At 44.3% G+C, this 27,587-nt stretch overlaps 1 protein-coding gene across 5 annotated transcripts in view; it reads left to right on the top strand.

Moving 5' to 3' along the window:
- Positions 1 to 945: 945 nt before the first annotated feature.
- The window catches only part of LOC118224190 (drebrin-like), a 39,930-nt gene continuing 13,288 nt past the window's right edge, over positions 946 to 27,587 (top strand). The window contains exons 1-3 of one of the 5 annotated variants that reach the window (XM_035411455.1): positions 946 to 1,246; positions 25,049 to 25,104; positions 26,118 to 26,230. In XM_035411455.1, coding sequence (XP_035267346.1) covers positions 1,164 to 1,246; positions 25,049 to 25,104; positions 26,118 to 26,230 — 252 coding nt within the window. In that variant the 5' untranslated portion in view covers positions 946 to 1,163. The remainder of the gene's footprint in view (positions 1,247 to 25,048; positions 25,105 to 26,117; positions 26,231 to 27,587) is intronic. The other 4 variants (XM_035411453.1, XM_035411452.1, XM_035411450.1 and 1 more) reach the window with 4 other exon arrangements.

Below are 27,587 nucleotides of genomic sequence, written 5' to 3'. Positions count from 1 at the left end.
GAGATACATTTCATCTGCAGACAGATTGTAGCCAATGATTCTGCCAGAGCAGTTGGTCTTTCCCAATAATGCAAGCACAATCCCACTTGTTTACACCCTCCCTCCCTGGGATATGCATCCCAACCAGACTCCTGGCCATAGCTGGCCCTGGCAAACACTGGATTTGATTTAAAACATCGGAGTGGACCCACATGCTGGAGCTGGAGCATTTGATATGTTTGGTATGGTGATGCGTGTAGTACGTGCGTCAACTGGTCTTGATCATTTGTGGGGGTTTTTCCTGCGGACTCTCTCTAATTATAATTCAGCCTCAGACTGACGGTTCCTCTAACACATGACTCTCCACAGGGAAAGGGACACTGCTGTGAGCCTTCCTGTCGAGCTGTAATGAGCTGGGCCATGCCGTGGATATATGCTGGGTTGGACTTCATCCTCAAAGAGCATTCATAAACATCATCATAAATTTATCATACAGCATCAGTCATGTTTTACATTATGTTGTTCAATATTATTAACTCTTTCATCCGTTATGCAATATCTCACATCAGATAGAGAAAGAGAAGGGAAACAACTGGAAAGATATTCCAGGAGATCTGTGAGCAGAACAAGGGAGAACATTGATTGAAATGAATTAAAGGCACATTCTTACATTGACACTATTAAGATTGAACTGCAAGACTCACAATAACTTGGATAATGAAATAGAAGATGTAGTGCAACCAGATATGTCTTAAGTTTACAAATCCAGGATTGACACAATTGGAAAGCCTGTGGGTTGTTATCAAATTGAAGAGCCTAGATTCACTGAATCCTTTGCTGTCCTCCATAAACAGGCTAATCAGCCTAACGATATCAGCAGCAGTTTACAGAGAAGGTGTGAGGATTGCACTTAATGATGCTTCTGGTCCAGGGGATTTCTTTACCATGACGTCAGCCCGCGCTTTGTATCTGGTTGTGGCATTTAGGATCCGGCAGTTGTTCCTCGCTGCGTATTAGCCGTCGGCACTAGGACCGCGCAGTTGGCAGGGGTATCGCGGTGAAGCTCCGCGTCTTTGTTTCAGCCTGTATCTGTCCCATTTCAACTCGGCATCTCCTGCAGTCTCACTCTCTCTGCCGCTCCATCACGGTGTCACACAGGTCTGGATGATCGCAAGGACACCAGGATGGCTGTGAACCTCAGTAAGAACAGACTGGCTATTCTGACTGCGTACCAGGATGTTATCGACGAAACATCTTCCACAGACTGGTGAGTAAACAGTTCATCAGGTTTTGCTGTCACAGATCATTGGGGCGTCTTATGGGGAGAAGGGGCACCAGCAGGCATTGCGATTCAGATGCAGAGGCAGACTTGCTGGCACGTGTACACATTCGAGGTCCAGAACACTCATGCAAAAATCGCTGTAGGCTAATTCAAACACTCACAAGCTTAATTATTTACCATCAATGACTGGACCGTTTGACATAAAAATGTACAATGTAGAACTAAAAAAATATTATTCACGTTTCAGATTGCAATGCAGGGAATTAAAAAGTTAAATAAACAAATATTTAAAAAAATATTTTTAATAACTTTTGTTTGAAAGTTATGAAATAGATTGATTTATCTGATATTTTGTATATTTATTTTTCCATTGTCGTACCTGTGAAATTAATTTCAGACAGTAATTTATCACTTCAGCCTGCATTATTATTATTATTATTTATTTATTTATTTATTTATTTATTTATTTATTTTTTAATTAATTTTTTAAAAAGAGCCCAACAGGTGATTCTGCAGATAAAACAATAAAAATAAAAAAAACCTGTCATTCTCACACGCAGCTAAGCATAGCGTTGAGGGCCAACTCTTCTCAGTACGGAGGTGGGTAAGGCGAAAAGTCACGGCTCTCTCTCGCAGACTTCTGGTCCTTACACTCGCCCCCTCTCGTGTCGCACCGTGTCCGCGTACCCTATTCGCTCTGACGCAAATCTTGTACCCGTTAACAACGCGCAAATTCGGCGCAAGTATCGAGTATCTTTGCATATTTCATTTTCGGCACTGTACAGCGGTGCTATTGCCAAAGCAAAGACTTTTTAAACCTTTATTGCCCCCCCCCCCCCCACCCCATTTTTTATTTGAAGACATAACATTACCCCAATAAATGTCATGAGCTTAATATCTACCTGTTTGTCGCTGGTCTATAAGGAATGTTTTTGGCCTCAGTAATGCTTCCTCATCCAAACGCAGTTCTCATTCTGATATGCTCATTCATAGGTATCCACACGTGTGGAGTCCGACCTAAATTATTGATTTCTGGTAAGGGACGCACAAGAGCACTGGTTGCAGATGACAGTGTCCCTACGGTTGTGATCTTTAATTATCCATTTTTTATTTGTGCATTCAGTTTCTAATTTATATGAGCACATTGAGCAGATTAGAGGTAGCTGTTTTAACTAATTTACTTGCGCATTGACTGCCAGGAAATTAGGGCTTGTTATTCACATTGTGCACAATGTAACTGATTTGGTTAGGCTACGCTTTGTGTGCACTGTTTGTGGCACAGATCTGGTTACACTCTTTCTCTTCCGTCGCCGCGCAGTGGAACAGATTTAGTTCAATTACACACTCACCCTCTCTCCTGTGCCTGCGCAGTGAACCCGATCTCATTAGATTACTCTCTTTGTGTTATGTTTTTGCCCAGTGGAACAGATTTAGTTAGATTATTCTTTCTTCAATTTGTCCAGAGTGTGACAGCTTTGGATAGATTACAGGTACACACTCTCTCCTGTATGCACACAGAGGGACAGATCTGGTTAGATTGCTCACTCATTATCTCTCCTGCTTTCCATGCGTGTGCTCTTTAATGTGGAATAGAATGGCTGACATGCCGAACAGCTCATTGGGGAACCACCATTCCTCATCACTCCACAGACCCAGTGTGAGCTGTAATCTGATACTGAGCTGTCATAAACATTATGTATGAAAATGTATCACACTGCTTTTCTTAATTTATCTTCTGTGTTAAAAGTGACATCATATTTAGCACCCCCTGTTCTTCATAGATGCTTCATGAGTTGTGTTCTTCCCTCTGTTTTATACATTTTTAATTTATTTTTGCCTTATAAGGCTGTGCAAAGAAGCGCCATCCTGTCTTCTGGGGTTCTTTATATCGAACGGAACCTGAATATCCTTGGCGTGGGGAGGGGGGAGTGTGTGGGAGGGTGCACCAGCCCCCCCAGAGATGGACACAGAGGCTGTGTTCGAAACCGCAAACATCAAGAGCAGTTGGTGGGAGGGGGTGACATGCTGTGGAGTCGTTGCCAATCAAAGACACCTGTGTTGTGTTGCTCTTTTAAAATGTATTTCTTCAAATGAGTCCTCATTTCCTTTGTGCTACAATCGATTTTTTTGTATCTGTACTGGTGTCCATAAAACCTTGCGCAGCATCTTAAGTGCCTGTACATATGTGTGTGTGTGTGCTGCATTGTGCTGCTTAGTGGTGTACTGTGCTGTGTCTCTCTGCAGGAAAAAGGTTACCTTCTCTCAAGTGGAGCTGGCTTTCAGACAGTTTTGGGTCGATAGAGTTTCAAACAGGAGCAGAATTCTGACATCTAGCTTGAGAGCTGTTCATTCCACAGAAAAGAGGTCTTCTCACCAATTCGGCACTATTCGGTATTAAACTACACACACACACACACACACTCTCGCTCGCACACACACGCACACACACAGAATTATGCCATTAATATGTCTGCGCTGGCCAACATATGTATTCATCAATGCTTGGCTATCTATGCTTGCTGTGAATGTTCTTGGAACATGCAGCTTGCCTCATATTGACTGTGTTTCATTGCAGATTATGATGCTAAAAAAAAATTGTTTCGTGAAGTGTTTTTTTTTTTTAAAGCAATCGCCTTTTCTCTGTTTATCTGGCATGGAGAGCTGTATGAAGGCTTTAGAGTGTTTCTTATTCTCAGAAAACAGGCTTTCTGTTCAGAGAGAACTGGTGCTTGGCTCCTCTCTCCTGCAGCTGTTAATGGTGGTAATAGATGTGGTGGAGTGTAGCATGACACGATGGATTGGTAGAGCAGTGACCATATCTCTTTCCCTGCCCGTTACCCAAACGGCACTTCTGACGGTGATGCTGATGTTGTGCAAGTGTGTAGTTTCGTGTATATAAGTGGACGTGTAGGTGGGGGAGTGTTTGTATAGGTATGCTGGTGTGTGGGTGGGATTGGGAGTATAGGTACATACTGTACTGTAGGTGTGACAGTATTTGAGTGTATTTGTGTGGGAGTGTTGGTGTGTTGTGTGTGTGTATGCAGGTGGATGTTTAAGTGGTAGTCTGTGTACGGGAGTGTTGGCGTCGTTGTTTGTAGGTGTGTAGGTGTGTAGGTGTTTTGGCACATGCCCGTGTGTATGTGTGTTGGCATGAAAATGCATGAAGGTATGTAGAGTGTGTATATAGGTGTGTGGGAGTGTTGGACCTCTCCTCACAGGGTCTCCTACTGGTCTACCGCTGTTTTTAGAGAGCCAATCAGCAGCCACTCAGCTCTGGCCTCTTCCCCAGATACATTGTCAGAGCCAGTCAGCAGGCAGCGCCGTGCCAGGTCTGACAAAGCCGCACGTGCGGGGCATTGACTGGCTTGTGTAACTTAATTAGCTTCATTATCTCCGTCTTAATTATGAACACACTCCTGCTGATGAATTCTCAGGCCGAGAGGTTTCCGGGCTGAATGAAGTCAAATTCAGAGGGATATCCTTAAACATGCCAGCATACCTTTTGTATGAAGTTTATAGTGCCAGTAACAAAAAACAGTAAAATTCGGTATGTAAATGAATTGCAGGCTATTAGAGACTTAATATCCGGTTGTAGGTTAAATCCTGTTCGATATGTTTCACACAGAGCCGCTTATTTTGGGGGAGCAGTGTAGCCGGTGCAACATAATGGTTTTGGAGCTGCGGTTGTAACTCAGAGGTTATGGGTTTGATTCCCAGGTGGGGCGCTGCTGTTGTACCCTCGGGCAAGGCATTTAACCTGAACTTAACCTCAGCAAATATCCAGCTGTATTAATGGATTGTGCGTGAAAGAATGTAGCAGTATAAATAGCTCTGGACAAATGCATCTGGTGGTGAATTCCTAAGATGTATATATTGGCCTCTCATAGCTGATTGTGATGAATAGATCTCTCCGTGTGTATCTCTGAAGACGAGGAACCTGACAATAACTAATCAACCAGGAGAAACACAGTGGTTAATCACACAACTGGAGCATAATTATGATTAATGACAGGCAGCGATCGTGCAATCTTTACACAGACTAGAATTTGGATTGTGGTTTTAATCACCTGTTTGGAATCATATCTCGGCTCACTTTCATTTGATGGCTCATGTTGAGAAGTGTGTGTGTGTGTCTGGGGGTGGGGGTTATAGTAAAATGAAAAGGCCTCACAGCTAATCGTGGCGGACAGGTTGATGAGTAACCCCCGACAGGTCTCCTGTTTCACACTTCAGGTAGCAGCCAGGAAGCGCTGCGGAGCGTGTACACACAGTTAATGAGCAAAAGCCGTGATTCATCGTAAAAATTATTCTGCGATATCTGCGTGCTGAAATGCCACAGCCCATGTGTGAATTTGAAAAGCTGGGCCAACGAGATAAAAAAAAAAACCAAAAAAAAAAACAAAGATCACACTACTGACCTAGAAATAAGACCGGAGTAATATCTGTCTCTGGATTCTTTTCCTTCTTTTGCTTGCCTGACTCTGTACGTGGTTGCGATGAAAGCGGGCGCCTCTGAGGCCCACCTTCAGGTTCTTATTTTATATCTGAAATCGCAGGGCTCCGCTGTGGGTTGGTGTGCGTTTCGTAAGCCCGGTGTCCCCCTCGCTGCCGTTTCCTGTGGGTTGTCATGGAGACCAGACGCAGCCTGCTGTGCTGGCGCCGGGCCCAGCCCCCCAGCCCCCCTCTGGAAAGGAGGACACGGGCTCCCAGTCGCTGTCACAGAGACCTCTGCTTGCACGTACAGAGATGTAGCGCCACTGGTGCTCACGCTGAGAAACCAGCCCTTGTGTAGAGAGTCCGGATCTTGTGTAGTTTGGGGGTCATGTGGAGAGACTGGCACCCATAGAGAGAGCAGTACCAGTATAGAGATACCAGTGCTTGCATGGAGAGACTGGCGCCCACATAGAGAGATTGGTTAAGAGACTGGCAGTTCAATATATAGATCTTGCTTGTGTAGAGAGACCTGAACACATACACAGAAAAACACACAGACACACACACACACGCACACTCACACACTCATACGCACAAACACACACACACACAGACACACACCCGCACACGCACACGCTCACGCACACCCATGCACACACACACACACACTCACATGCACACACATACACACTCGCACCAGCACATGCACACACACACACGCACACATGCACATATCACACACACACACACACACACACATTCTACTTCAGATTGGTTGTTGTAAAAATATAAAGTCTTCTTCCCTTCCCCTTTGGTGCCTGCATTCACATTTTTCAAAGGATGCTATTACCCACACTTGAACCTGTTAGAGATGCGATGGAGATTTGTAAAGGCCGTGCTGAAACAGGAGCGTGGGCAGCACAGGGCTGCTGCTTTGTCAGCAGTACGCAGGATCAGGAAGAAGCTCTTCAGTTCAGCAGCTGCTCAGCCTTCAGTCTTCCCTCCTCAGCTCTCTCTCTGCCTTTTCACAGCCCATTGTGATTGGGCTACGGCAGAGGTCTGGCTTAGTACAGCGATTAAGGTGCTTTGATTGTGTCTCGGGGGTTGCGTGCTCCAATCCCAGGTGAAGCTTTGCCATTGTACCCCTGAGTAATTCGCTTAACCTGAATTGATTCAGCAAACATCTGACTGCCTAAATGGATACCCTGTTATAATGTAAGCTTTGTTAGTCGCTCTGGATATGAGCATCAATTAAGCAAATAACTAATGTAATTTGGAAGTACTTCAACACTCAATCAGCTGAGAGAGAGGTGTTTTAACTGTAGTTTCTGGGCACAAGTCCTGCTATAGGCAATGATGCTCTAAGTCTGTAGTGCAGCAGATTCTATGGGGACACACACACCACACAGAGGTAGTGGAGAAATGTGGGTGTGGCCTGCTCTGTCAGAAGATAAGCTCCTCCCTCTGTGGATTTTTGTCCCTGTGCACACAGCTCTGGCCTTCTGCATATAAGGGAATGTTAAAGAGAGTCTGTGCCTCTGTCTGCATTACTCCTCACAATGGAATTTTCTACCATCCCTATGTGCTTTCCGGAGGTAAATGTGTGTGTCCACACACACACACACACACACACACACACGGGCACACACACAAACACAAAACTCCCTCACCACAACAAAATACTTCAATCTTTCTGATTTATATGAAATCATGAAACATAACAATGTGGGCTTTCGTAGCCTACATTAGTTCTTTAATGATGTAGCATGTAGTCTCTGTTCTAGGAGTGCTGTTAGCCTGGTCCATGTTACTCATTACATTATGTGGATGCACTCATGTACGGTCACTTACAATGTTAGTTGTCCAGGTTAAGAGCACTTGATTGATGAATGTAATGCAATTTAATGTCTCTGCGAGCTCAAACACATACAGGAAGTGTTCCCACTGCCAGGAACAAATTTCTGCGTCGGGCCTAAATCCGCAGTATAATCGCCCCGCTGTCAGATTTATGTGAAAGCTGAGCTTATTTGCAATCTGTGGCCTCTTAGCTTTCTCAGGGAGGGGAACCGATGGCTTGTCTGGAAGCCTTCCTGCAAATTTGTCTGTGAATGGCTCTGGAATGTGAGCAAATCAGGGACTGGTGGAAAATATGTTTCCGAGGTTTAAAGAAGCCAGGTCTATGTTAGTCCCATTAGAAATGGAGCAGGGGTGGATTGGTGAAGTATGATTACTAAGAGAGTTAGTGGACCAATCAGTTGGTGAGCATGGATCACTAATGCCTCTATAGCTGCCTCCTGATGACATCAGAACTATGCAGTGTGGGCTTTCTGATGATGTTTTTTGCAGTGATCTTCTCAACCCAAAGCTCTTCTACCTTTCAGAAGTAATGCTGAGATCCGGAGCAATGTGACTGTGCCCATAGAAACACATATGCACTTCACCAGCCAATCAGAAAGGTGTCATCTCAGAGCAGAATGCTGATCTGCTGGCCTGCCATGTCAGTATGACATGAGTTAACGGTGCTTCTGCCTTGCAGCCAGCAACAGAACCTTGCATGTGGTTCATAGAATATATTATATTTTATATTATATAATATGTATTATATTGTGAAGGGATGTTATGTGTGTTATCTTAGGTACTTGAAAAATGAAGAATCTTTAGGGCTTACGGAAATGTGGATCATGATAGATTTGTCTGTGTATGGTATGTGTGTGTTTGTGTGTGTAGACACAGTCACATTTACCTCTGGAAAGCAGTTCAGGCCAGCATTCTACGTGTACTGGATACTCAGAACATGGGGGATTATTTGTGAAGGTTTATGATAAGAAAATTCAGAGTGATTGGGTTTGTGTGTATATGCATTTAAGTGTGTCTGCGAAACTAGCCTGTGTGTTTGGAAGAGAGGCTGTAGGGGCTGTTGCTGAGGTAAGCATATTGTACAGAAAATGAGGAGACAGAGCAGAGAGCCAAGCCGGGTAATCACATCACACTACTGCTCTTCTTGCCTAGATACAGACAATCCCTCTCTCTTCTCTCTCCCCCTCGCTCCCTCTCCCCACCCCAAACCCTCGCCAGGGTTCTCCCTGGACCTGCTCACTTTCCACAGCGTTCTGTGAGCCAGCTTTACCCCTCCGTGCAACAGCGGACCTCTTCCTTCACCGTGTGAGAACTTTGTCTCCAGGCTGTCCACCACTAAAACTGCAGCTGAACTGCAGCCTGCGGTGAAATGAACTTCCATGGTGGTCAGGACAGCAGATTCGGTGGCCATGTTCCAAGGCAGACTCAAGACCCACCTCTTCAGTCTGCATCTCAGCTCTGCTTCCATCCCCATCCTCCAAGCAAATCCCATTTAAGCACCTGCTTGGGGGACAAATCCCATTTAAGCATCTCATTTAAAAAGGCTAGAACTGGCCTCTGTTCTAGGTTAGTGTACTTAAATTACATCAATACTTTAATAATACTGCATGTGTGAACTGTCTCTGATACAAAAGGGCCGTTAGGCTGGCCTATATAATTAATTTAACTCACGGGGCTGTACTTTCATGCTGAAATTTATTCAGGATTAGAGCGTCTGCTAAATGACTGTCATGTACCGTAAATATACAGACTCCACACCCACACAGCAGGCTACAGTGGGCTTCGTTTCAGCTTCATAACCAGAAGGCCTAAAGTCTGCATGAGGCAGTGTTTTACATCACATTTGGCAGAGGGTCCTGTTTCTGGTTTGGGGATTGGGGTGGGGGGGGGGGGAGAGTCTGGCATTCCTGCAGATATTTGCCAGACTGCAGCCTGTTTGCCCACAGCTCTGCTCTGCCTTTGTGTTGGCACGTAAATGCCGAATGCTCTACGGAGGGGTGTGGCAGAATGCCATCTGTACGATCGCCGTAGACTCGGCTGTTTAGAATTACCGGGTACCAGAGGGACAGGTCCCAGGTAAATGGACTGCAGTAACATGACCAAAAGAAGGGAAAAAATGAACTTTGTTCGGTACTGTGTATAAATCTTTCTGCATTTGCTGCTTTCCTAGGAGGTCTCTGATGTGTTTTGATAGCCTATCCGGCAGATTATTATTTCGTTTTTGGCATAGATTTGAACCTGGCCTCTGTGGTGATTTTACACTGAATCACACTGGTAGTGTGGTGAAGTTTAATCACTCACCGTGCTGATGAATATTTAAAACACACTCCCCTCCCTCTGGACCTCTGAAACCTAAAGTTCATTTTTTTCATGATAACTAATTATCACAGAGGCATAAAAGCATTTTTTTATGCGCACGACTCTGTGATTAATAGTCCTGCAGGACTATAGATATCCCTGCTTGCTTAATATAGGCATGGGGGTGGCAGAAAATCTGCGGGTACAGAGAGAGTGCTTCAGATGCACCAATGGGCTGGAGTCGGTGAGCAGCCAGACTTCCGCAGGTTGAGAGGAGCCACACATCTCTGGCTGTGACAGAGGAGTGGGTGGAGTCTTGGCCCTGTGTGACTGCGACTGGGAGGTGGAGTCTGAGCAGTGTGTGACAGAGGAGTGGGTGGAGTCTTGGCCCTGTGCGACTGTGACTGGGAATTGGAGTCTCAGCAGTGTGTGACTGAGAAGTGGGTGGATTTTCATGAACTGTGTGACTCTGACAGAGAAGAGAGTGGAGACACAGCACTGTGTGACTGGCACTGTCAGATACTGCAGGGACAGATTTTTAGCAAAGTGTGACTGTGACGGAGTAGGGGCCACAGTCTTTGTGACTGTGCGGAGGTAATCACCCTACATGACCCCATGGCTTCCCACACGGTAGAAAAGTAGCTGAGGTTCTGCTTTTTGTGGAGGGAAGTGCTGACAGTAGTTTGGGCTTGAAGCAATTTTTCTGAATTTGTGCTCTCCCTCTGCATTGCCTCAGTTCCGTATTAATTAAGATCTGGATCTCTCTCTCTCTCTCTCTCTCTCTCTCTCTCTCTCTCTCTCTTTTCGTCTTCTAGCAGCCCACATGTGGGCCCTCTGCCTGGCACCTGTGTGTCTCTGATACTGAGCGTGTGCACAAGAATTATGCACACCGCTCCAATCTGCCTGCTCTCTCAACTGCCAAAATTATTTTAATCTTCATTGATGCGCGTGATTACATGGACCTGATTTGTATAATTACCGCTGAATTGAGAGGCATGGAATATCTTTGCGAGATGATAGATATTTTATCGGTGGGAATTATGAAAGCTGAATGCTTGTTCTTGTAAAAAAAAAGAAAAACAGATTTTATTGGAAATATAGTGTTGATATTTGATTTATCCCCATATCAGCAAGCTCAATAATGCGTTCATAACTTGTCAGCAGTGTAAAATTAACTGTTAGCAGCTAGACGGTGATCTATGGAAAGTTGCCTTCTGTGTGACAGCGTTCTTTAAGCCTGTCCTTTCAGAAAGGTTTTTTTCCGTTGATGTGCTTTCAGTGTGAAAGACCCATAATAAGCATGATGTTCTCTCTCTCTCTCTCTCTCTCTCTCTCTCTCTCTCTCTCTCTCTCTCTTCTCTTTCTCTCTCTCTCGCTTTCTCTCTCTCTCTCTCTCTCTCTGCTGCTTCTATTTGGAGTCCAACCTACACTGGATCACGATTCATCAGAAGAAGCAACCGATTGTTAGTTTATTAACACAGCGTACCCCTTGTATTTGGGCAGAACATTCAGAGGCAGGCTTAGAGTCCTGTAATGTTATGAGCCTAACCAGTGAAGCTGGTCTATTATGACGAAGGACAGCAAATGACAGCATCAGTCTGGCATAAACTAATGCGCATAAACTCATATTTTCCATATTTAGGTCACATTTTACTGTAATGCTAATGTTTAAAAATACAATGATACTTCACGTTCAATGATCAGTGCATTGTGTGTAATTGAGTTCGTAACTGTTTTGGTTGGCATTTCATATTATATGATGTAATTACAACCCCTCTGAATTATGTCTGATTGTTCTTTTAAGATTATAAAATGAAAACATTTTCTATACGACTTTCCTTTCCTACCTTGGTTGGACCACAAGAGTGGTAATAATAATAATAATGACAGTACCTTTTAATGTGAATGTGTGCCCATGCAACAGCGCTGGTACACTCTGCTGCTGTCGCAGGTTCTGCCTCCACAGCGGCGAAGCTGGAAAGCTTGTTCCTAAATATAGATAAAGACTCTCTCTCTCCCCCCCGTGGGCCGCCCGCGCTCCCTCTCCGTGGAGAGGCGGTTTAATCTGAATCGAGCTCAGCGTTTTTACAGGCTGCCACGGCACAAAGGGGCGCGCGCACCGCTGATTGGACGCTGAGCGAAGCGGAGGCTAACTCCACGCCGAGCTCTGAATGTAGGTCAGCGCCCTGTTACGCCCGGCGCCAGGGTCTGGCTTTTGGACTCCGCCTCTGGTGGTCCTTCATGTTTCAGGAAGTATGTATTTCATCCATTGATGGTACAGTGCATAGTGTGCATTCTGGAGCATCTGTTTCTGACTGGTATAGCTCCAATTTCTGCTTTCAATGTTTCCGGCTAAATCCAGCTTGTGAGCTGGTTGTGGAGTCTGTGAGCTGGTTGTGGAGTGTGTGAGCTGGTTGTGGAGTCTGTGAGCTGGTTGTGGAGTGTGTGAGCTGGTTGTGGAGTCTGTGAGCTGGTTGTGGAGTGTGTGAGCTGGTTGTGGAGTCTGTGAGCTGGTTGTGGAGTCTGTGAGCTGGTTGTGGAGTGTGTGAGCTGGTTGTGGAGTGTGTGAGCTGGTTGTGGAGTGTGTGAGCTGATTCTGGTGTGTGAGGGATGATTCTGTGGTCTGTGAGCTGATTCTGGTGTGTGAGCACTGATTCTGGAGTGTGTGAGCTGATTCTGGTGTGTGAGCACTGATTCTGGAGTCTGTGAGCTGGTTTGACCTTTGACCCTGTGACTTTGGTGGTTTTGAGGTATGACTCATGATTTTTTGGTACAAACTGGCCTCTAGGTAGACATGCTGGCAAGAGTAACCCAGTATATCCACAAGCAGTGGAATTACGTGGGACTATTTTAGATTTAGTTATGCAATACAGCACTGCAGGGCATTATGTATTCGGTGTGTGATTGATGTGTGTAAATCAAATAGCACCCCAAACAAAACGTGTCTATTCTGCAGTAATTAGAACACATGCACACACGCACACAAAGACACACACGTAGGCAAATGTACACACAAAGACACACACACACACACACACACACACACACTGAAAAGAGCAATTTCCTGGACTTTTGGTTTCCAACATTTTAGGGAATGATCCTGGCAGCCGTGCAAAGCATTTTTATGAGTCATTAAGTGGAGTGAGGCATTTCTCCTTTGTGCGGCTCTTTAGTTTGTTGCTCTTTAGCACTACTCCTTAGGATGACACTTTAGCGGTGTTCTTTAGCACGGCTCTGGCTCTTTCTGTGATTGAGATGGAGTGGCAGGGGGATGCAGTCCTGATTCAGCCTCGTTAAGAGCCCATTTCAGAAACCTCTCCTGTTTAATCACCACAGCGCTCTCTCCTTTCAGCGGCAGGAGAAGCAGCGCCGCATCAGCCCGTTCCACACACGCCGGGCGGGCGGCGTATTTATCCCGCGCGGTCCGATACGAGCCCGTCCAATGAAGAATGAGATTAGCGAAAATGTGAGAGATTGTGTCATCCCTTTCCTCGTAAACATGCATTATGCTTCAGCATCTTGAGCCGACAATGAACAGCCTGTCTGCAGAGCAGCGGCTCGGCGTTCGGTGCCAGTGCATCTGTGTCTTTTGTCTGCGGAGTGGCAGCTCAGCATTTGATTCCGTTACATCTGTGTCCAATCCGCGGAGTGGGTAAATCGATGTTTTGTTGCGGTGCGTCCCGAAGCGGGCGCGTCAGTGACCTTCCGATGCAGGGATGAGTACCATGCCTGAGACCATCACGACAGAGCTGGAGAATGAATTCATTTTGTGGTGGGTGAGATGAGTTTAACTCCCCGCTGCAAAGTGCTTTGAGATCGGGAGATGAAAGGTGCTGTCTGTATGAAGTGCCATTCATTATTCTCCATTATCCTCTTCACTGAATTTGCACCCTGTACCTGAAGCGGCCTATCTTACTCAGCTGTGTCCCGCGAAAAGTTTGTGGTTTGGGAGCTAATGGTTCAGGGGTGGGGTGAGGGAGACTTCTCCAAAATCGGCCAGGCGTGTGGTGCTTGTGCTTACTCAAAGGAGTGATGTGCTTCAGGAAAAAGACTTAGACTTGTCTGGACGCTAGGCTCAGAGTGAGCTGAATTTTTATCAGAGAAGAAAAATCCCTTTGGCGGAGTTTCTGTGATTTTTGAAACACAGCAGTAAAGGTTTTTCCTTGTTTGTTCAGCTTATATTTGAACCTGGTGTTTCCCACTGAAATCCCTGAGCTCTCTTCTCTGCACTCTTTCAGGGCAGCTTGGTGAGGTAAAGTGGAAGAAACAGTGGGTGTTGTATTTTCACTTGATCCTCACAATAAAGACTTGTCCGTGTACGTCACGCGGACGTCTGGTTTGGCAGCATTCCCGCGTGCGAAGCCTGGTGTTTCCCAGGTGAAAGGGAGCAAAATGGATGCTTCTAGCAGATCTCTGTGCATACGGTAATCGCAGTGCATATGGTCATCACTGTGCATGCTGTCATCACCGCACATATGGTCATCACGGCACATATGGCAGTCACTAAGGCTGCTGTCATTGCTGCACACATGCTAATCACTGTGCATGCACTAACCGCTGTGCATGTGTTAACCATTACACAAACAGTAATCACTGCACATATGGTAATCGCTGTAAATATGGTAATCACTCTACATACTATAATAACTGCACGTACGGCAGCCACTGTATATATGGTAATCACTGTACTTACGGTAATCGCTGTGCGAATGGTCTTCGATGCACACAGTCAGACTGTGACCTCAGTAAAATTCAAAGGGACTGAAAGGTTATGCACATCGACCGGGCGTTCAGCAGAGCGAGGTATTCAGTAGAGCAAGGCATTCGATAGGGCGGTCGATAAAACGGTCAATAGACACACTCTGCTACTAGCTAACAAGCAGCCCAGGCGGTCAAAGCCAGTGTTTTTATGTCTAGCCCATTCCATCCATTAAAGTTTATGCTGACCATGTTGAACAGGAGAGGGGAAAACACTGACAGCTTTTGCCAAAGCTTAACCAAACAATCTGATAGTTGGTTACATTGGAAACCTATCCTCCTATCCCAGGATGGATTATCTTGAAATTTCACAAATTGTATACCTTTCTCTGCCATCATGCCCCCCACCACCTCCCCAGGGAGCAGGGTTAGGAACCCCACCGCTCCCAAATTTTTTGCTGGTTTGTCCCCGGCTAAGCCGCAGCGCTGGAAGAGCCACCCCAGCCCAGTTTTTGCTGGTTTTGTCCCCCGCTCAGCTCTCCGCAGGGCTGAAAGAGCTTCTTCGCCATCTGGTGCAGAGTTCAGTGAGGATTCTCACCTCCTGCTCCCTCCTGACACCCAGGAGAGGCGCAGAACATTCTGTCTCCATGAGCCGATCGCTCCTCTCACACGCTCAAGAGCACCGTCTGCACAGTTCCTTCTCTTTCTGAGGAACGGGAGAGGGAGGGAAGACTCCGTAAAGATCCTCCATAACCTTCACCTCAGGCTCTAACGCACGATCCTCAGGCCGCACACTCACAGTTATATTAAAACATACTGGATATATAGTAGCACAAAGAAAACGGACATAACCATGATATAATACTTTCTGTTTTTGCAGATGTGTACAGTTTCTCAATAGCTTTTAAAATTAGATCTGGCCCAGGTTGACTTTGAAAGGACTATACTGTCACACCTAACTTGCTCCGGTTAAAATGTTATGAATTGCTTTGATATGAAAAGCAATTTTAGCTTTAATCACAAGCTGCTGCTCAGGTAATCTAAATTAGATGAGAAGGTGGAGCAGCGAAATGGCAGCTATATTTTATTCAGCAGCTGACTCTATATCATATGTGGATGTTGGGAGCGGTTGTCACATGTTGTCAAGAGCAGATGGGTGACCTCTTCGATGAGCATTACTACTCTACGCCAGCGCTTTCCAAACTGTGGGATAGGACCCACCCTTCGGTGACGGAAGGGCTTTAGGTGGATAAAAAAAATGAACAATAATTATAGCAATAATATACATTCGACTGAAATTCACACCTGTAAAATTCATCGCTGCCCTAGCAACTGTGCATGCAGTTCTTTTGACCTGCAACTGCATTTACTGCTACCAATGCAAAGCATGCATTTTGTGCAGTGCTGAATCTGTATGGTATGAATATCACTGGAGGCTATTTGCCTAAATTAAAATGAAACATTTCAATTTCATAGCTGAACACATATCAAGCAACAGTATAATTAGTGGGTTGCAGAAAATGTATTAGCTCATTAAGTGGGTCGTGGCCTCAGAAAGTTCATATATTGCTACCCCCACTCTGTATGTATTTGAATGGGTGAAATACATTTTGCAATATATTTTGTTGATATTTATATTTGTCGCATGGTTTTGAGAGCAGATGGGTCGCATTTTAGAGGCACGTCATGGCCGTCTACGCTATGCTGTACAGAGTGGTGTTGCGTTACTGCAGGGTGAACAGTAGGATGCTTCTGATTATGTAAAATGTGTGGATTTCCAGCTAGTTCTGGCAAACTTAAGTTCAGAAGTGGCACCCAGTGTGATTCTCCAATGTTGAGAATCTCTCTGACTGAGCTGTCTCTCGTGAAGTCCAAAATGAATTTGTCGTGGCTGCTGCCTAGCAGGGCTGCATTTGAGTTTTTTTATGTATACGATATTTTTGTTCTTTGTCTTTTTTATTTTATTTTTTAAATGATTTTACTTGAAGTCTTCCCAGATATACATTTCAGAGATAAACAACTGTGACGCAAATTCCTGGTTAAGAGAGAAGGCGAGACATGATGAATGTGCTATTCCTATGAATGACTGACCTTTTTGTTTGTCGACTTTTTGTGAAAGGCGTTGATATTGTGAAAAAGCATCTTCATTGGATGTTATCTGCTCTTTTAAGAATTGCTACCTTTGTCTTTTGCCTGAACACACTCTTTTAAACTTTGTTCAGGTAAATGGTTCCTCTCTTTCTGATGTTTGAAATTTTGCTTCATTTCAAGAACCATCTATTAATCAAACGCTTATAGTGCATCTCCAGGCTTCATATTGTACATGGTCTCTGGAGTGCTGTATTTCCAAAATTGAATTTAAACTTTACCTTGTGGGCTTACAGTATCTCCAGTATCTTCTGTTGCTGTTACCATGGTTTCTTATTCAAGTAAGTGACAGTTATTGTGCTGGGGGTTGATTTTGGACAACAGTAATATGAATCAAAAATGTATTAATTTATTTTTTATCTGCTTACTAGATTTTCTTACCGAGAGGGACTTACATATTGGATGGATGGATTTCATATTTATATGCTGTCGATTCATATAGCTGGTTATTTTATTAATGCAATTCAGGCTAAGCACCTTGCTCAAGGGTAACAGCAGTGTCATCCTGGGATTTGAACCTGCAGTCCAGTTCCCTAATACCCTCACTACTATCAGGAAGCTGAGGTGAGGTTCCATCATTGGCCAGGGCATGCACATGTTGTTGGAGGCTCTCTCCTGGGGGAGATGGTATAGATTTTCTTAGTGATCTTTTGGGGGACTCCGCCCTGAAAGGTGAATCAGTGGAGAGTGACACACATATTCTTACTTTTAATCTTTGTACATTCTTTTTTTTTCTTTCTGATTTCCCTCCTTTATATATTATCTAACATTAAGCACTTCTTTGTCCTTGTGATTTTTGTCTATTATTTTTTCTGTTTCTTTATGTTAACAGTTTAACTGTCTCAGTATGGTTTTCAAATATATGTGGATTTTTTTTTTTTCACACAAAAAGACCTGTGGGGAAGATAAGGACCTATTGAAGTGAACTGATACAGCATCGCTGGCACCCTCTGAAATGGGCTATAAAACCTCAGTTGACCTGCCGTGCCCTCTGCAGGAGAGCTTATAAATGGCTGCGGCAGTTGTCTTTGTGTCTGTCGTGTGAAGAGCCTTTATCACACATCTGGCTGGTGTTGCCGCCTCTTATTCTGGCACGGTGTGGCGCTGCTCATTGTTCCCCACGGACACATATGCATGTGCACACACACACACACACACAGACGCACACATGCACACACACATACACACACAGACGCACGCATGCACACACACAAACATACACGCACAGATGCACACACACACACATGCACACACACATACACACACAGACGCACACATGCACACACAAACATACACGCACAGATGCAAGCATGCACACATACAAACATGCACACACATACACATGCACAGATGCACACATGCACACACACAAACATACACGCACAGATTCAAGCATGTACACATACAAACACGCACTGACACACACATGCACACACACATACATGCATGCACACACACACACATGCACAGACTTACACATGCACACACACATGCACAGACGCACACATGCAAACACACACACACACACACACACATGCACAGGCGCACTCGTACACACACAAACACGCACACACACATGTACACACACACATGCACAGACGCACACGCACAGATGCACGCACACAATCACGCATGCACATTGGGCTACCTCCCTACTTTCTGTAATAAGTAGTATCCTCTATCCTGGGTATCATTGACATAAGGAGGAAATTTCTGAAGAAGGGCTAATGTGTTTACTGGAGCTAAGCTGTTGGGACAGAGAACCTGCTGACAAGTTTTAGCCTCCTGCAAGCATTGTAAATATTTATCTCATTTTCTGGCGAGTTGAACAAACTATGAAACAAATATATGAGAACAAACTAATTCCCCCAGGATCTGATAACTGTAGTGTGGGGTGGAAATTCAGGAGGAGGGGAAATATCTCACATTGTCATAGCAACCCTTAGACTGTACTGTACCAAAGTTGCTGATGCCCTGCAATTTAAAAATGGTAATGGGATCATCCAGTTTTGCTTCCCCAGAACATTTCTCTGGTTTTGTCCACCACCTTCAACTCCTGTAAGTGGAGAAGAGAGCTTTGTGGTTTCCCATTTAAAGCCTTTTGAATCTGTAATATTTTGTCACAGAAATGGCCTCAGTTGGTAAGAAGATCACTCCCCCATAAGTACGCTGAATCACTTTTTAAATTCCTAAAGTGTGAACTCAGGCCTCCTGGCCGTACCACCATTTTCCTCCACCACCTCCTCCAACAGTGGAGCCGTGGTTGGTCTGACCTCTGTCGGAAGTCTGCCTCTCCTGAGGTGGGTGCGGGGGTTGAGGAGGAGGAGGAGGAAGGGGAGGGAGAGAACCAGGAGAGGGCCTTTGAAATGGGCCAGAGCAGCCTCCAGCCAAAAGGTGGCAGTAGAAGTCTGAGTTTTAAACAATAAAAAGGCAACATAGGTTGCTTAGAATGGTCCTGGAGAGCCACGGGGTCTGCACCTTTTGTTGTTACTCAACAATTCATACTCATTATCACTCTCTTCATACCCAAGAGAATACTGTGGCTCAGTTACCACAGAGGAAAAATATAGTGTATGAATTAATTGCTATTCATAAGATTTGTGACAAGTAGTGAAACTGGAATGATTTTCATTAAGATGAATGCGAGCCCTTTGTGCAGGTATATTGTTTTTGTAACAGAGCCACGCTATTTTTAATGAAATAAGTATGTGCGTGCATGAGAGCCATTTCTATTTGTCTTACATACTTCCTGCTTCAGGAAAATAACACTTTTCTCAGACATAAGGAAGGCTGTGGAACCTCCATTTATCAATGAGCTATAGGACACCACCCCCCTCAATCCATGTTTGATCTGTTGGCTAGATAAACATGTTTTAGTCTTTGTTTTTGTTACAAGGATTCTGTGAGCTTGTAACTCATTCTGCATTTCATCTGTGTTTATGCTTGTCATTTCTTATGTAATTTCGCATTAGAGTAGTGTCAGAAGGAACAGTCTGAAGTGCACTGTTGTTAGAAGCTAGTGGTGATAAGGTACAGGTGGAGTGGTTAGCGCGCACACATAAAGTGAACATAAAGGCACGCTATGTTTCCTTTTCAACAGTATCAGCCCCCAATCAAACTCCCTTGCAACACCTCCAGTATTTCCTTCAGATGCTAAATATGGAGTAGGCTGAACAGATTCTCACATTAGATAAATCAGAAATGTGCCAAAAAGAATCAAAGAAAAGATTCAAAGAAATGGCAGGACTTATCCTAACACACAGACACAAAGGGCCTGATTTACTAAGACCTTTAGCATGCATGTGCAAAACTTTTTATCACAGGTAAAACTAATAACACAACCAATGATTGGTGCAAAACAAGCAAAACAAAAATACCATGAGCAATCATTTGTCAAATTTTTGGTTTTGCACATACTAAAGATCATAGTAAATCAGATCAAAAAATAAAAAAAAACTCTCAAGATTACAACATTCTATACTGTCAGCCCCTGAATCAGGATTACCATCAGTAAAAAGAACTTGATATTTGGGTTGCTGGTTGCCACAGCAACGGCAAAGTGCTCCTCTACTGCAGCATCTTGCAAGGCATCTCACAGGAGAGAGAGAGAGCTGGGTTTGACTTAACGAAGGTTTCTTTGCCAACCTTTTTTGGGAGGTATATACTGTATACTGTTGCCAAAAATCTTAGTAGATCTGTAGTAGAATATGTATTTTAATACTATTACAAAGAGGGGCTTATCTCTGTATTCCCATGTTAAATTTTTCTGGTCCCACCTTTAATTCTCTAATTGATAATGGTTGCCTGTGCGACAGCTCCCCACTGTACTTGCTAGCTCTTTGGCCAGGTGAGGCACTGTACAGTCAGGTCAGATTATGCTCCATGTTGCTAGGTGAGGAGGTGTACAGCCAGTTAAGGAACTCTGTACTGTATATGGTACAGCCAGGGGAGGGTACCATTAGGCTAGGTAAGGTCTAGGGCAGGGCATTGCTGGTCAGGTAAAAGGCTATGCTTTCAGGTGAGATGGCCAGGTGAGGTGCTGTATTGCCAGGTGAGGGTGCTGTGTGTCAGGATTTGTGCTGTTGCCATGGTGAGTGTCCTGGGGTATGGGTGGCCTCAGGATGACCCGGCCCACCATCACCAGCATGAATATTGCTCATTTGCATCTCCCTCCCCTCTGGTTTTTGGGAGTTTTCCTTCTTTGTATAATTACGGGTGCTTAGCAACAGCTCCAGTGCAATAAACAACCTTTTGCTTAAGGAGTGCAGACACTTGAATGACTTATTCTTTGGCCTGTGGAAGCTGCAGGAAAGGGTTCCCCTTTGAACTGAAAGCTTAAATGAATGCAGCGTCTGAGATGCTGATTGGCTTTCCGCTCAGCGGTTAAGGTGCTGATTGACTCCGTGCTGAATGGGCGATGGCCTGCTGAGTGAGACTCCCTACTGCAGGGTGTGATTGCCTTCCTGCTGGTCAAATCCTGTCTTCATAGTCCCTCTCATTGTACAGAAGCCGATTTGTAGGCTTCATTGGTTAAGGATGTTGAGACAGAGAGCGGCAGCTGTAGAGATGAGGCATGTTCAGAAACAGAGAGGGTTCTGGGACGGCGTGTATAGCACACAGCTGCGGAGACTTCAGTGTAATTATTCTCTTCCTCTCTGTGGAATGTTTGGCATCTACACTGAGCACATGCGGAGACATCCCACACAGACTCTGGAGCCTGGAGATGCAGGAAAGGGCGGAGCTCCAACAGGAAGTGGCAATGCTCCAACAGTTTTCACAGCAGTGTGGAATTTTGGGGAAGGTTTGAACTCTTTAGATTGAGACGGAGTGAATCCCCTTACAGCTAATTTTAATTCCCAGAGCTTTTCAAGTTTAAAGTTTTGAAGAGATTTATAACCATTCAGGAATGTTTCGGTTTGTTACTTATTACAGCTTAGCAAAGAAATTATGTAGTACAGTGATCACTCTTATGGGAATAGCTGGAAAAAACTGTGATCTAAACTGCTCTTTTTGCTAATTCTTTTTTTCATAGTTTCACGCCTTTATGTTTCTTCCCAGCTTTTCATGCAAGCTTCGAATGTAAAAGCAATTAATGTCAGAGAGATCTTTTAACATTTCACAAAAGTGCATGTATAAAACTGGCTGATAACACATCTTTCCCTCCTAATCATTTTCCATGGAAACGGTTTCTAAATGTGGTGGTGTGATTACAGCGCAGAAGGCAGTGGATGCCAGAGGCGTCAGTGATTTACGATTCCTCAGGGGGAATTCTGGGAGTTTTGGCTTCTCATCTTTCTGGTCTGCCAGCCCTTTGCATTAATATCTTACCTGGGTTTTTTTTTTTTTTTTTTGGTGGGAGTTTATAATGGGGGCAGAGTTGCATGATGATGTTTGTTACACTGTGCCAAATGAGCAGACAGGAAAAGGAAGTGAGGGGGTACTCCCTTTGAGTGTTCTGAGCTGTATGAGTGGTGTATCAACACTTCCTGTATAAGTTTATCCTATCAGAGGGGCTGCTGCCCCCATCCTTCCCCTTCCTGTCTCATTCTGCGATGCAGCATTCCAGTGTTTCCCAGCCCATATGGGGATGACACATTTGACAACTGGAGACCCTTCCACTCATTATTTATTCCTCTGAATGTCTGTGACCTACGCCCAATCAAGCACTGTCACCTCTGTCCAATCAAACAGCAGCTTCCTAAAGTCTCCCTTACGGCCCCAGTAATGAGGTGCATGCTTCCACTCATTCTTATTTTAATATTATGTGGCTTGCAAGCAGGGATCACACACAGTTTTTCCTGTGTGTTTGCATAAAGAAACAGCTCTTTCGGTGCAAAACTAACCTGTAGGTAGGTCTGTGTTCCCTTGTGTTTTTGGACAGGAATTTTAATATTTACAAGTTTGATGATATGCATGGTAGTGTATCTGTGAGACAGGAGATGAGCATCTCTCTATGAGAAAAACTACAAAAGGTCATGAGACTCATCCCTCTGTTTTACTAACAGAGAACACAGTTTATCACTCTATTTTACAAAAAGAGAGAATAAAAACACTGATTGTAGGTGTTCAAAGGGAAAATGATTATATTGAACTAAGCATGTCTCATTGGCATCAAATACCTATTTTCAAAGTATGAACTTTCTTTTAAACCCCTGTTAGCCCCTGCCAGTGCTTCGGTGGTACAGACATGGACGCGGTGACATGGTGACCATGGTGACAGAATACGAGTCTGAAGTAATTGAGCAGGTGTTCTTCCCTGTCACCTCCTGCGCCTCTACAGCGTCTGTAATGAGAACTTCTCTTTAAAAAAAAAATTGTCCCAGAATGCTATGCAATTACCACCTCCGCTGTGCGCACGGTGCACCTGACAGCAGCGGCCTACAATGGCGTTTAAAAAAAAGAAAAGAAAAAAAAAGCCAGGCAGCCCTGAACGATGGGAGGAGAAGCTCATTGCTATTCCAGATCTTTCCAGCGCTTCCGTCTCTTGCGCCCGCTCCGTTACATTAGCAATTCTAATTGCGCTTTCTCCGGAGGGGACAGCTACAGCCGAAACGCGCTCCTGTGCTGTCCCCTGCAGCTGCGTCGCTGCCGCGCGACTCCGTTAGCGCACGCAGCTCCGCGCGGCTCCCAGCGACAAACTTTCCCCCTGATTATTCACTGATTAATCCGTGATTGTTCACTGATTATCCCCTGATTTTTTTTCCTTGCTGTACCCTTTTTATTCCCTGATTGTTCTGTGATTGTTCCGTGATTGTCCACTGTTTATATTCGACTGATCTTTCCGTGATTATTCTTTGAATGGAATCCTGAAACAGTGAGATAGCTGTCCTGTTCTGTAATGTGCAGCATTGCTTAATGGAGCTGTTGAGGATGTTACTTCCTGTTGGAACCAAAAACAAACCTCACCTTTGTTGTGTTTTCCTACAGGACGTATCCGTCTTAAATTTGGCCTCTCCTCACATGAGAACCATCATTTAATAACTGAAGATACAACATAATCTGAGGCAGTAATCTTTTAAAAATCTATACAAAAATGTTCTGTCTCTGTGATTAATATTCTGTCCAACCATATTACTGCTCAATGGCTTATATTGGATCATTGCTGAGAAGGCAATGTTCTTAATATTCCATAGCAGGAGCTTCCAGAAAAGAGGATGTTGCCGTGGATACAGCAGGCCCTGAAGGCTGAATAAGATTAGTGTTTTACACCGAGGCAATCAGTGTCTTAATCCTGGACCATGTGGCCTAAAAACCACTGTAATGCACTGAAACAGGACTCCTTTATACACACACACACACACAAGCATTACATTACAGGCATTTAGCAGATGCTCTTATCCAGAGCGAATTACACAACTTTTTACATAGCATACAAACACACACACACACACACACAAACGCACACACGAATGCACGTGCGCACACATCACACACACACACACACACACACACACACAAGCATGCATGGATGCACAAGCGCATCACTCTCACGCACACCCTTGTGCTTTGAATTGTGTTCTTCAGTATGTGTTTACAGCTTGTCATTGTTGTGCGTTATTTTTGCTCAGCAACTGTAAGAATAGAGCACTTCCCTCCCATGCACTCATGGGGGCAGTGCTAATTAGTACTGTAATCTGTAATTACCACATGTCCCATCAGTCCCTATTCTCAGAGCTCTGCTCCTTAGACTCTCTCCCTGGGATCACTGCCACACAGAGGAGTGTTTTCAGGTCACAGGAGTCAAACAAGCTGGATGTATATATACTGTATATATAGTGTATATATATAGGTGTGATAAGGAAGGAAGCATTATTTTTTGCTCACTGATGGGGTTTAATGTATGTAATAAGCCTAAGCTGATTATAAGGTTTAATGCCATAATGTGAAGCTGATAATGGGTTTATTATAATACGCTGAAGCTGATGAGAAGGTTATAAAGTAATAATGTGGAGCTGATAATGGGGTTTATTATAATGAGCTGAAGCAAATGCTAGGGATTAATGTAAGGAGTTGAAGCTGATGATAGGGTTTGGGCTGTGAGTTGAAGCAGATGTTGGACTTTTACTATGTGTATTTGTTTTTACCTGCATTTACTTGTGATTACCTGCATTTACCTGAATTTACCTGAATTTACTTGTTTGCTCACCTTTTCTGTTTTATTTTTTTCCTCCACCATGTTTCTCTCAGCTCTCTTCTCAGTGTTGCCTTCTACATGACTGTGACTTTTTCCTGGTTGTTTGTTTTGTCTTAAGTGAAACAACGAACACGTATGTCGTAACAGGGTTGCCGTGTACATACACGCACCGTTTCCTGCTCGGGTTCCTTGCTCACCTTACCTCTGCTCTCTCTCAGGGCTTTGTACATGTATGAGGACAACAGTGATGACCTAACACTGGCATCAACAGGAGGTGAGACAAATTTACTGCGGTTATTACTGTGTTATGACTGTTTCATAATACATGACCTGTGTATTCTACATGTAATGGCATTTGACAGCTCAGGTTCGACAACCACCTGTTTATTTGATTGATTGATTGATTGAATTTATTTGACTTCCGAAATATTACAGAATCATTCATACCACTGAAGGTGCATGACATGTTTATGCTAAGAGTGAAAAAATGAGAAGGCGAAAAGAAAAGGCCAAGAAAAAGCCATGACTTATTTCAATTGCAGTTCTCAATGACAGGAATACTATATTTGCAAGAAATATAATGCCCCTGTATTACTCTATGTTTATTTTTCACTTGATCTGGACACACTCAATGACATTCTGATTTATAGTCTTCTCGGATCATTGGGTCAATTTAGCGTTGAATAAATTTCACGACTTCGTAAAGTTAGTTTAGTCTACTCTGAGGCCGAAATGCTGTCATTGAAGTTTATAGAAACATGAGTCACTGTGCCATTATTACAATGTCTAAATGTTCAGTGTAATTAAATATGACTTGCATGATGAATTCTGTATTATAATGGTTATGTGAGAAACTGTTTTCATTTTGTGATAGTTTAGTGGAGTAATGCAAGTAGTTTTTCCTGTGATAATGTCAGTGCCTTAAAATAAATTAACTTGAGAAAATCACTTCAGTCTCATAAAACGAGATTAATCTCAAAATAATGATGCATAATGAAACTGCATTAAACAAAATTCATCTGAAGATCAGCTAGACACTCTCAGGTTGCAATAGCATAGACATTGTTCTATTCTGAACGTAGACCAGTGAGACAATATGTTTTTGTAGGCAACAGAAGCTGACACATTATGTTCTCATATCCCTGATGTTCATTATTGAGAATGTTGAAAAAGGTTGTGAGAAGGTTACAAGTAAGTTGTGAGAGTGTTATGAAAGTGCTGTGAGAGTGTTTTTTAAGAGTGTAGTAAAAATGTTATCGCTCATCTTCTCCTTTCTCTGATGGACAGGGGGAGGACTGGAAGAGATCACAGACACCTTTGACAATGGGCACATCATGTACGGTTTCTGTAGCCTGAAGGAGCCATCAACCATCCTGCCCCACTACATTCTCATTAACTGGGTGAGCTCTGAGTAAGAGAGAGAGAGAAAGAGAGAGAGAGAGAGCGATCTAATCTTCCCCAAGACCCTAATTGAGTGTACCGCTGTGTAACCTTCCAGTCTCTGGGCTGCAGGTTCAGCTAACTTCAACGGCTCCGACTCGATCACAGGGTTGTGTAGAATAGGCTCCTCCCACGCCCATGGTCCTTGCTCCTGGCCATCCTCATGAGAGGGCTTCAATGGCTTTAATGTCTTCAACACCGTCACATAGAACTCTGTGGGCCCTGTGGTGATGAGGCCTTCCATTCTCATCAAGAACAGCTGTAGATACAGCCCCATGATGCCTGCTCTTCTCGGCAGTGCCCATGCTTACTCCCTCCTGCAAGTCTCTCGCTGATGGAGGAGCCTCTGAGCCAGCTGCAGCCTAAAGGCCGCCAGCCGGCTCCCTAGATCAATCAGCCCCGGCCCTCCTTCCTGTACAGGAAGGTTCAGGATTGGTGCCAGCAGGCAATGATGGCCTGACCAAAAAAAAAACTAAATTCTCCAGCTTTCCCTCGATCTCTGCCAGCAGCCCGCAGTTGATGCCAGCGGTTGATGCCACAGGGAGGACGCCACCAGGTTTTTAATAATCAGTACTTAACCGCTGAATGACACCCATGATAGCAACCACCTCCATTTCTGACCAGCAGCTTATCTGTGACCCCCCTCCCTATTTCTGGCCATAAAAGTGGCCATTCTGAGATACACTCCCAGTAGCTTAACCCATGTCTGGCTCCACTGCAGGCCAACAGGCAGCTGAGGCAGGGACCACTCCCTTCATGACCCACATGCCAATGCCTCACTTTCACCCCAGTTCACCCTTGCAGTGGAGGTGCCCTTATAAACCGTAAGGCTGTCCTCCAATGCCTGTATGTTCTCCCTCTCTTTCGCCAACACTGCTATGTCATCAGCATACACTGACAACATTGCTGCCTTAGAAGCAGTGGCCCCTGGGACTCACACCCCTTAGCCTCTGTCGTACAATTGCCAAATATGTGTCTACCACTAAAGCACATAACTGACCAGACAATGGGCAACCCTGTTGTATGCAGTCTCCACCTATACTGGGTTACTCAACCCACCTCCCACATTTACCAGGCATAATACACCATTATGCAGCAGCCTCACTAAAGATATAAAAGGTTCCCCAAACCCAGAAGCCTTTAACATACCATCCAAATACTTATGATCCACCCGATCAAAGGCCTTCTCCTGATCTATGGAGGTTAGCCCAAAATCTGCCAGACCACAACATACCAAATCAATCATGTCGTTTAAAAACAAATTTATTGAGTCCATTATTGAGTGGCCTATTGGTCCATGTGCACCAGTGACATCAA

This window comes from Anguilla anguilla, chromosome 3 (assembly GCF_013347855.1).
Source record: "Anguilla anguilla isolate fAngAng1 chromosome 3, fAngAng1.pri, whole genome shotgun sequence".
Taxonomy (NCBI): domain Eukaryota; kingdom Metazoa; phylum Chordata; class Actinopteri; order Anguilliformes; family Anguillidae; genus Anguilla; species Anguilla anguilla.
Note: the sequence above shows the minus strand (reverse complement) of the source record. Positions and strands in the feature narration are given on the sequence as shown.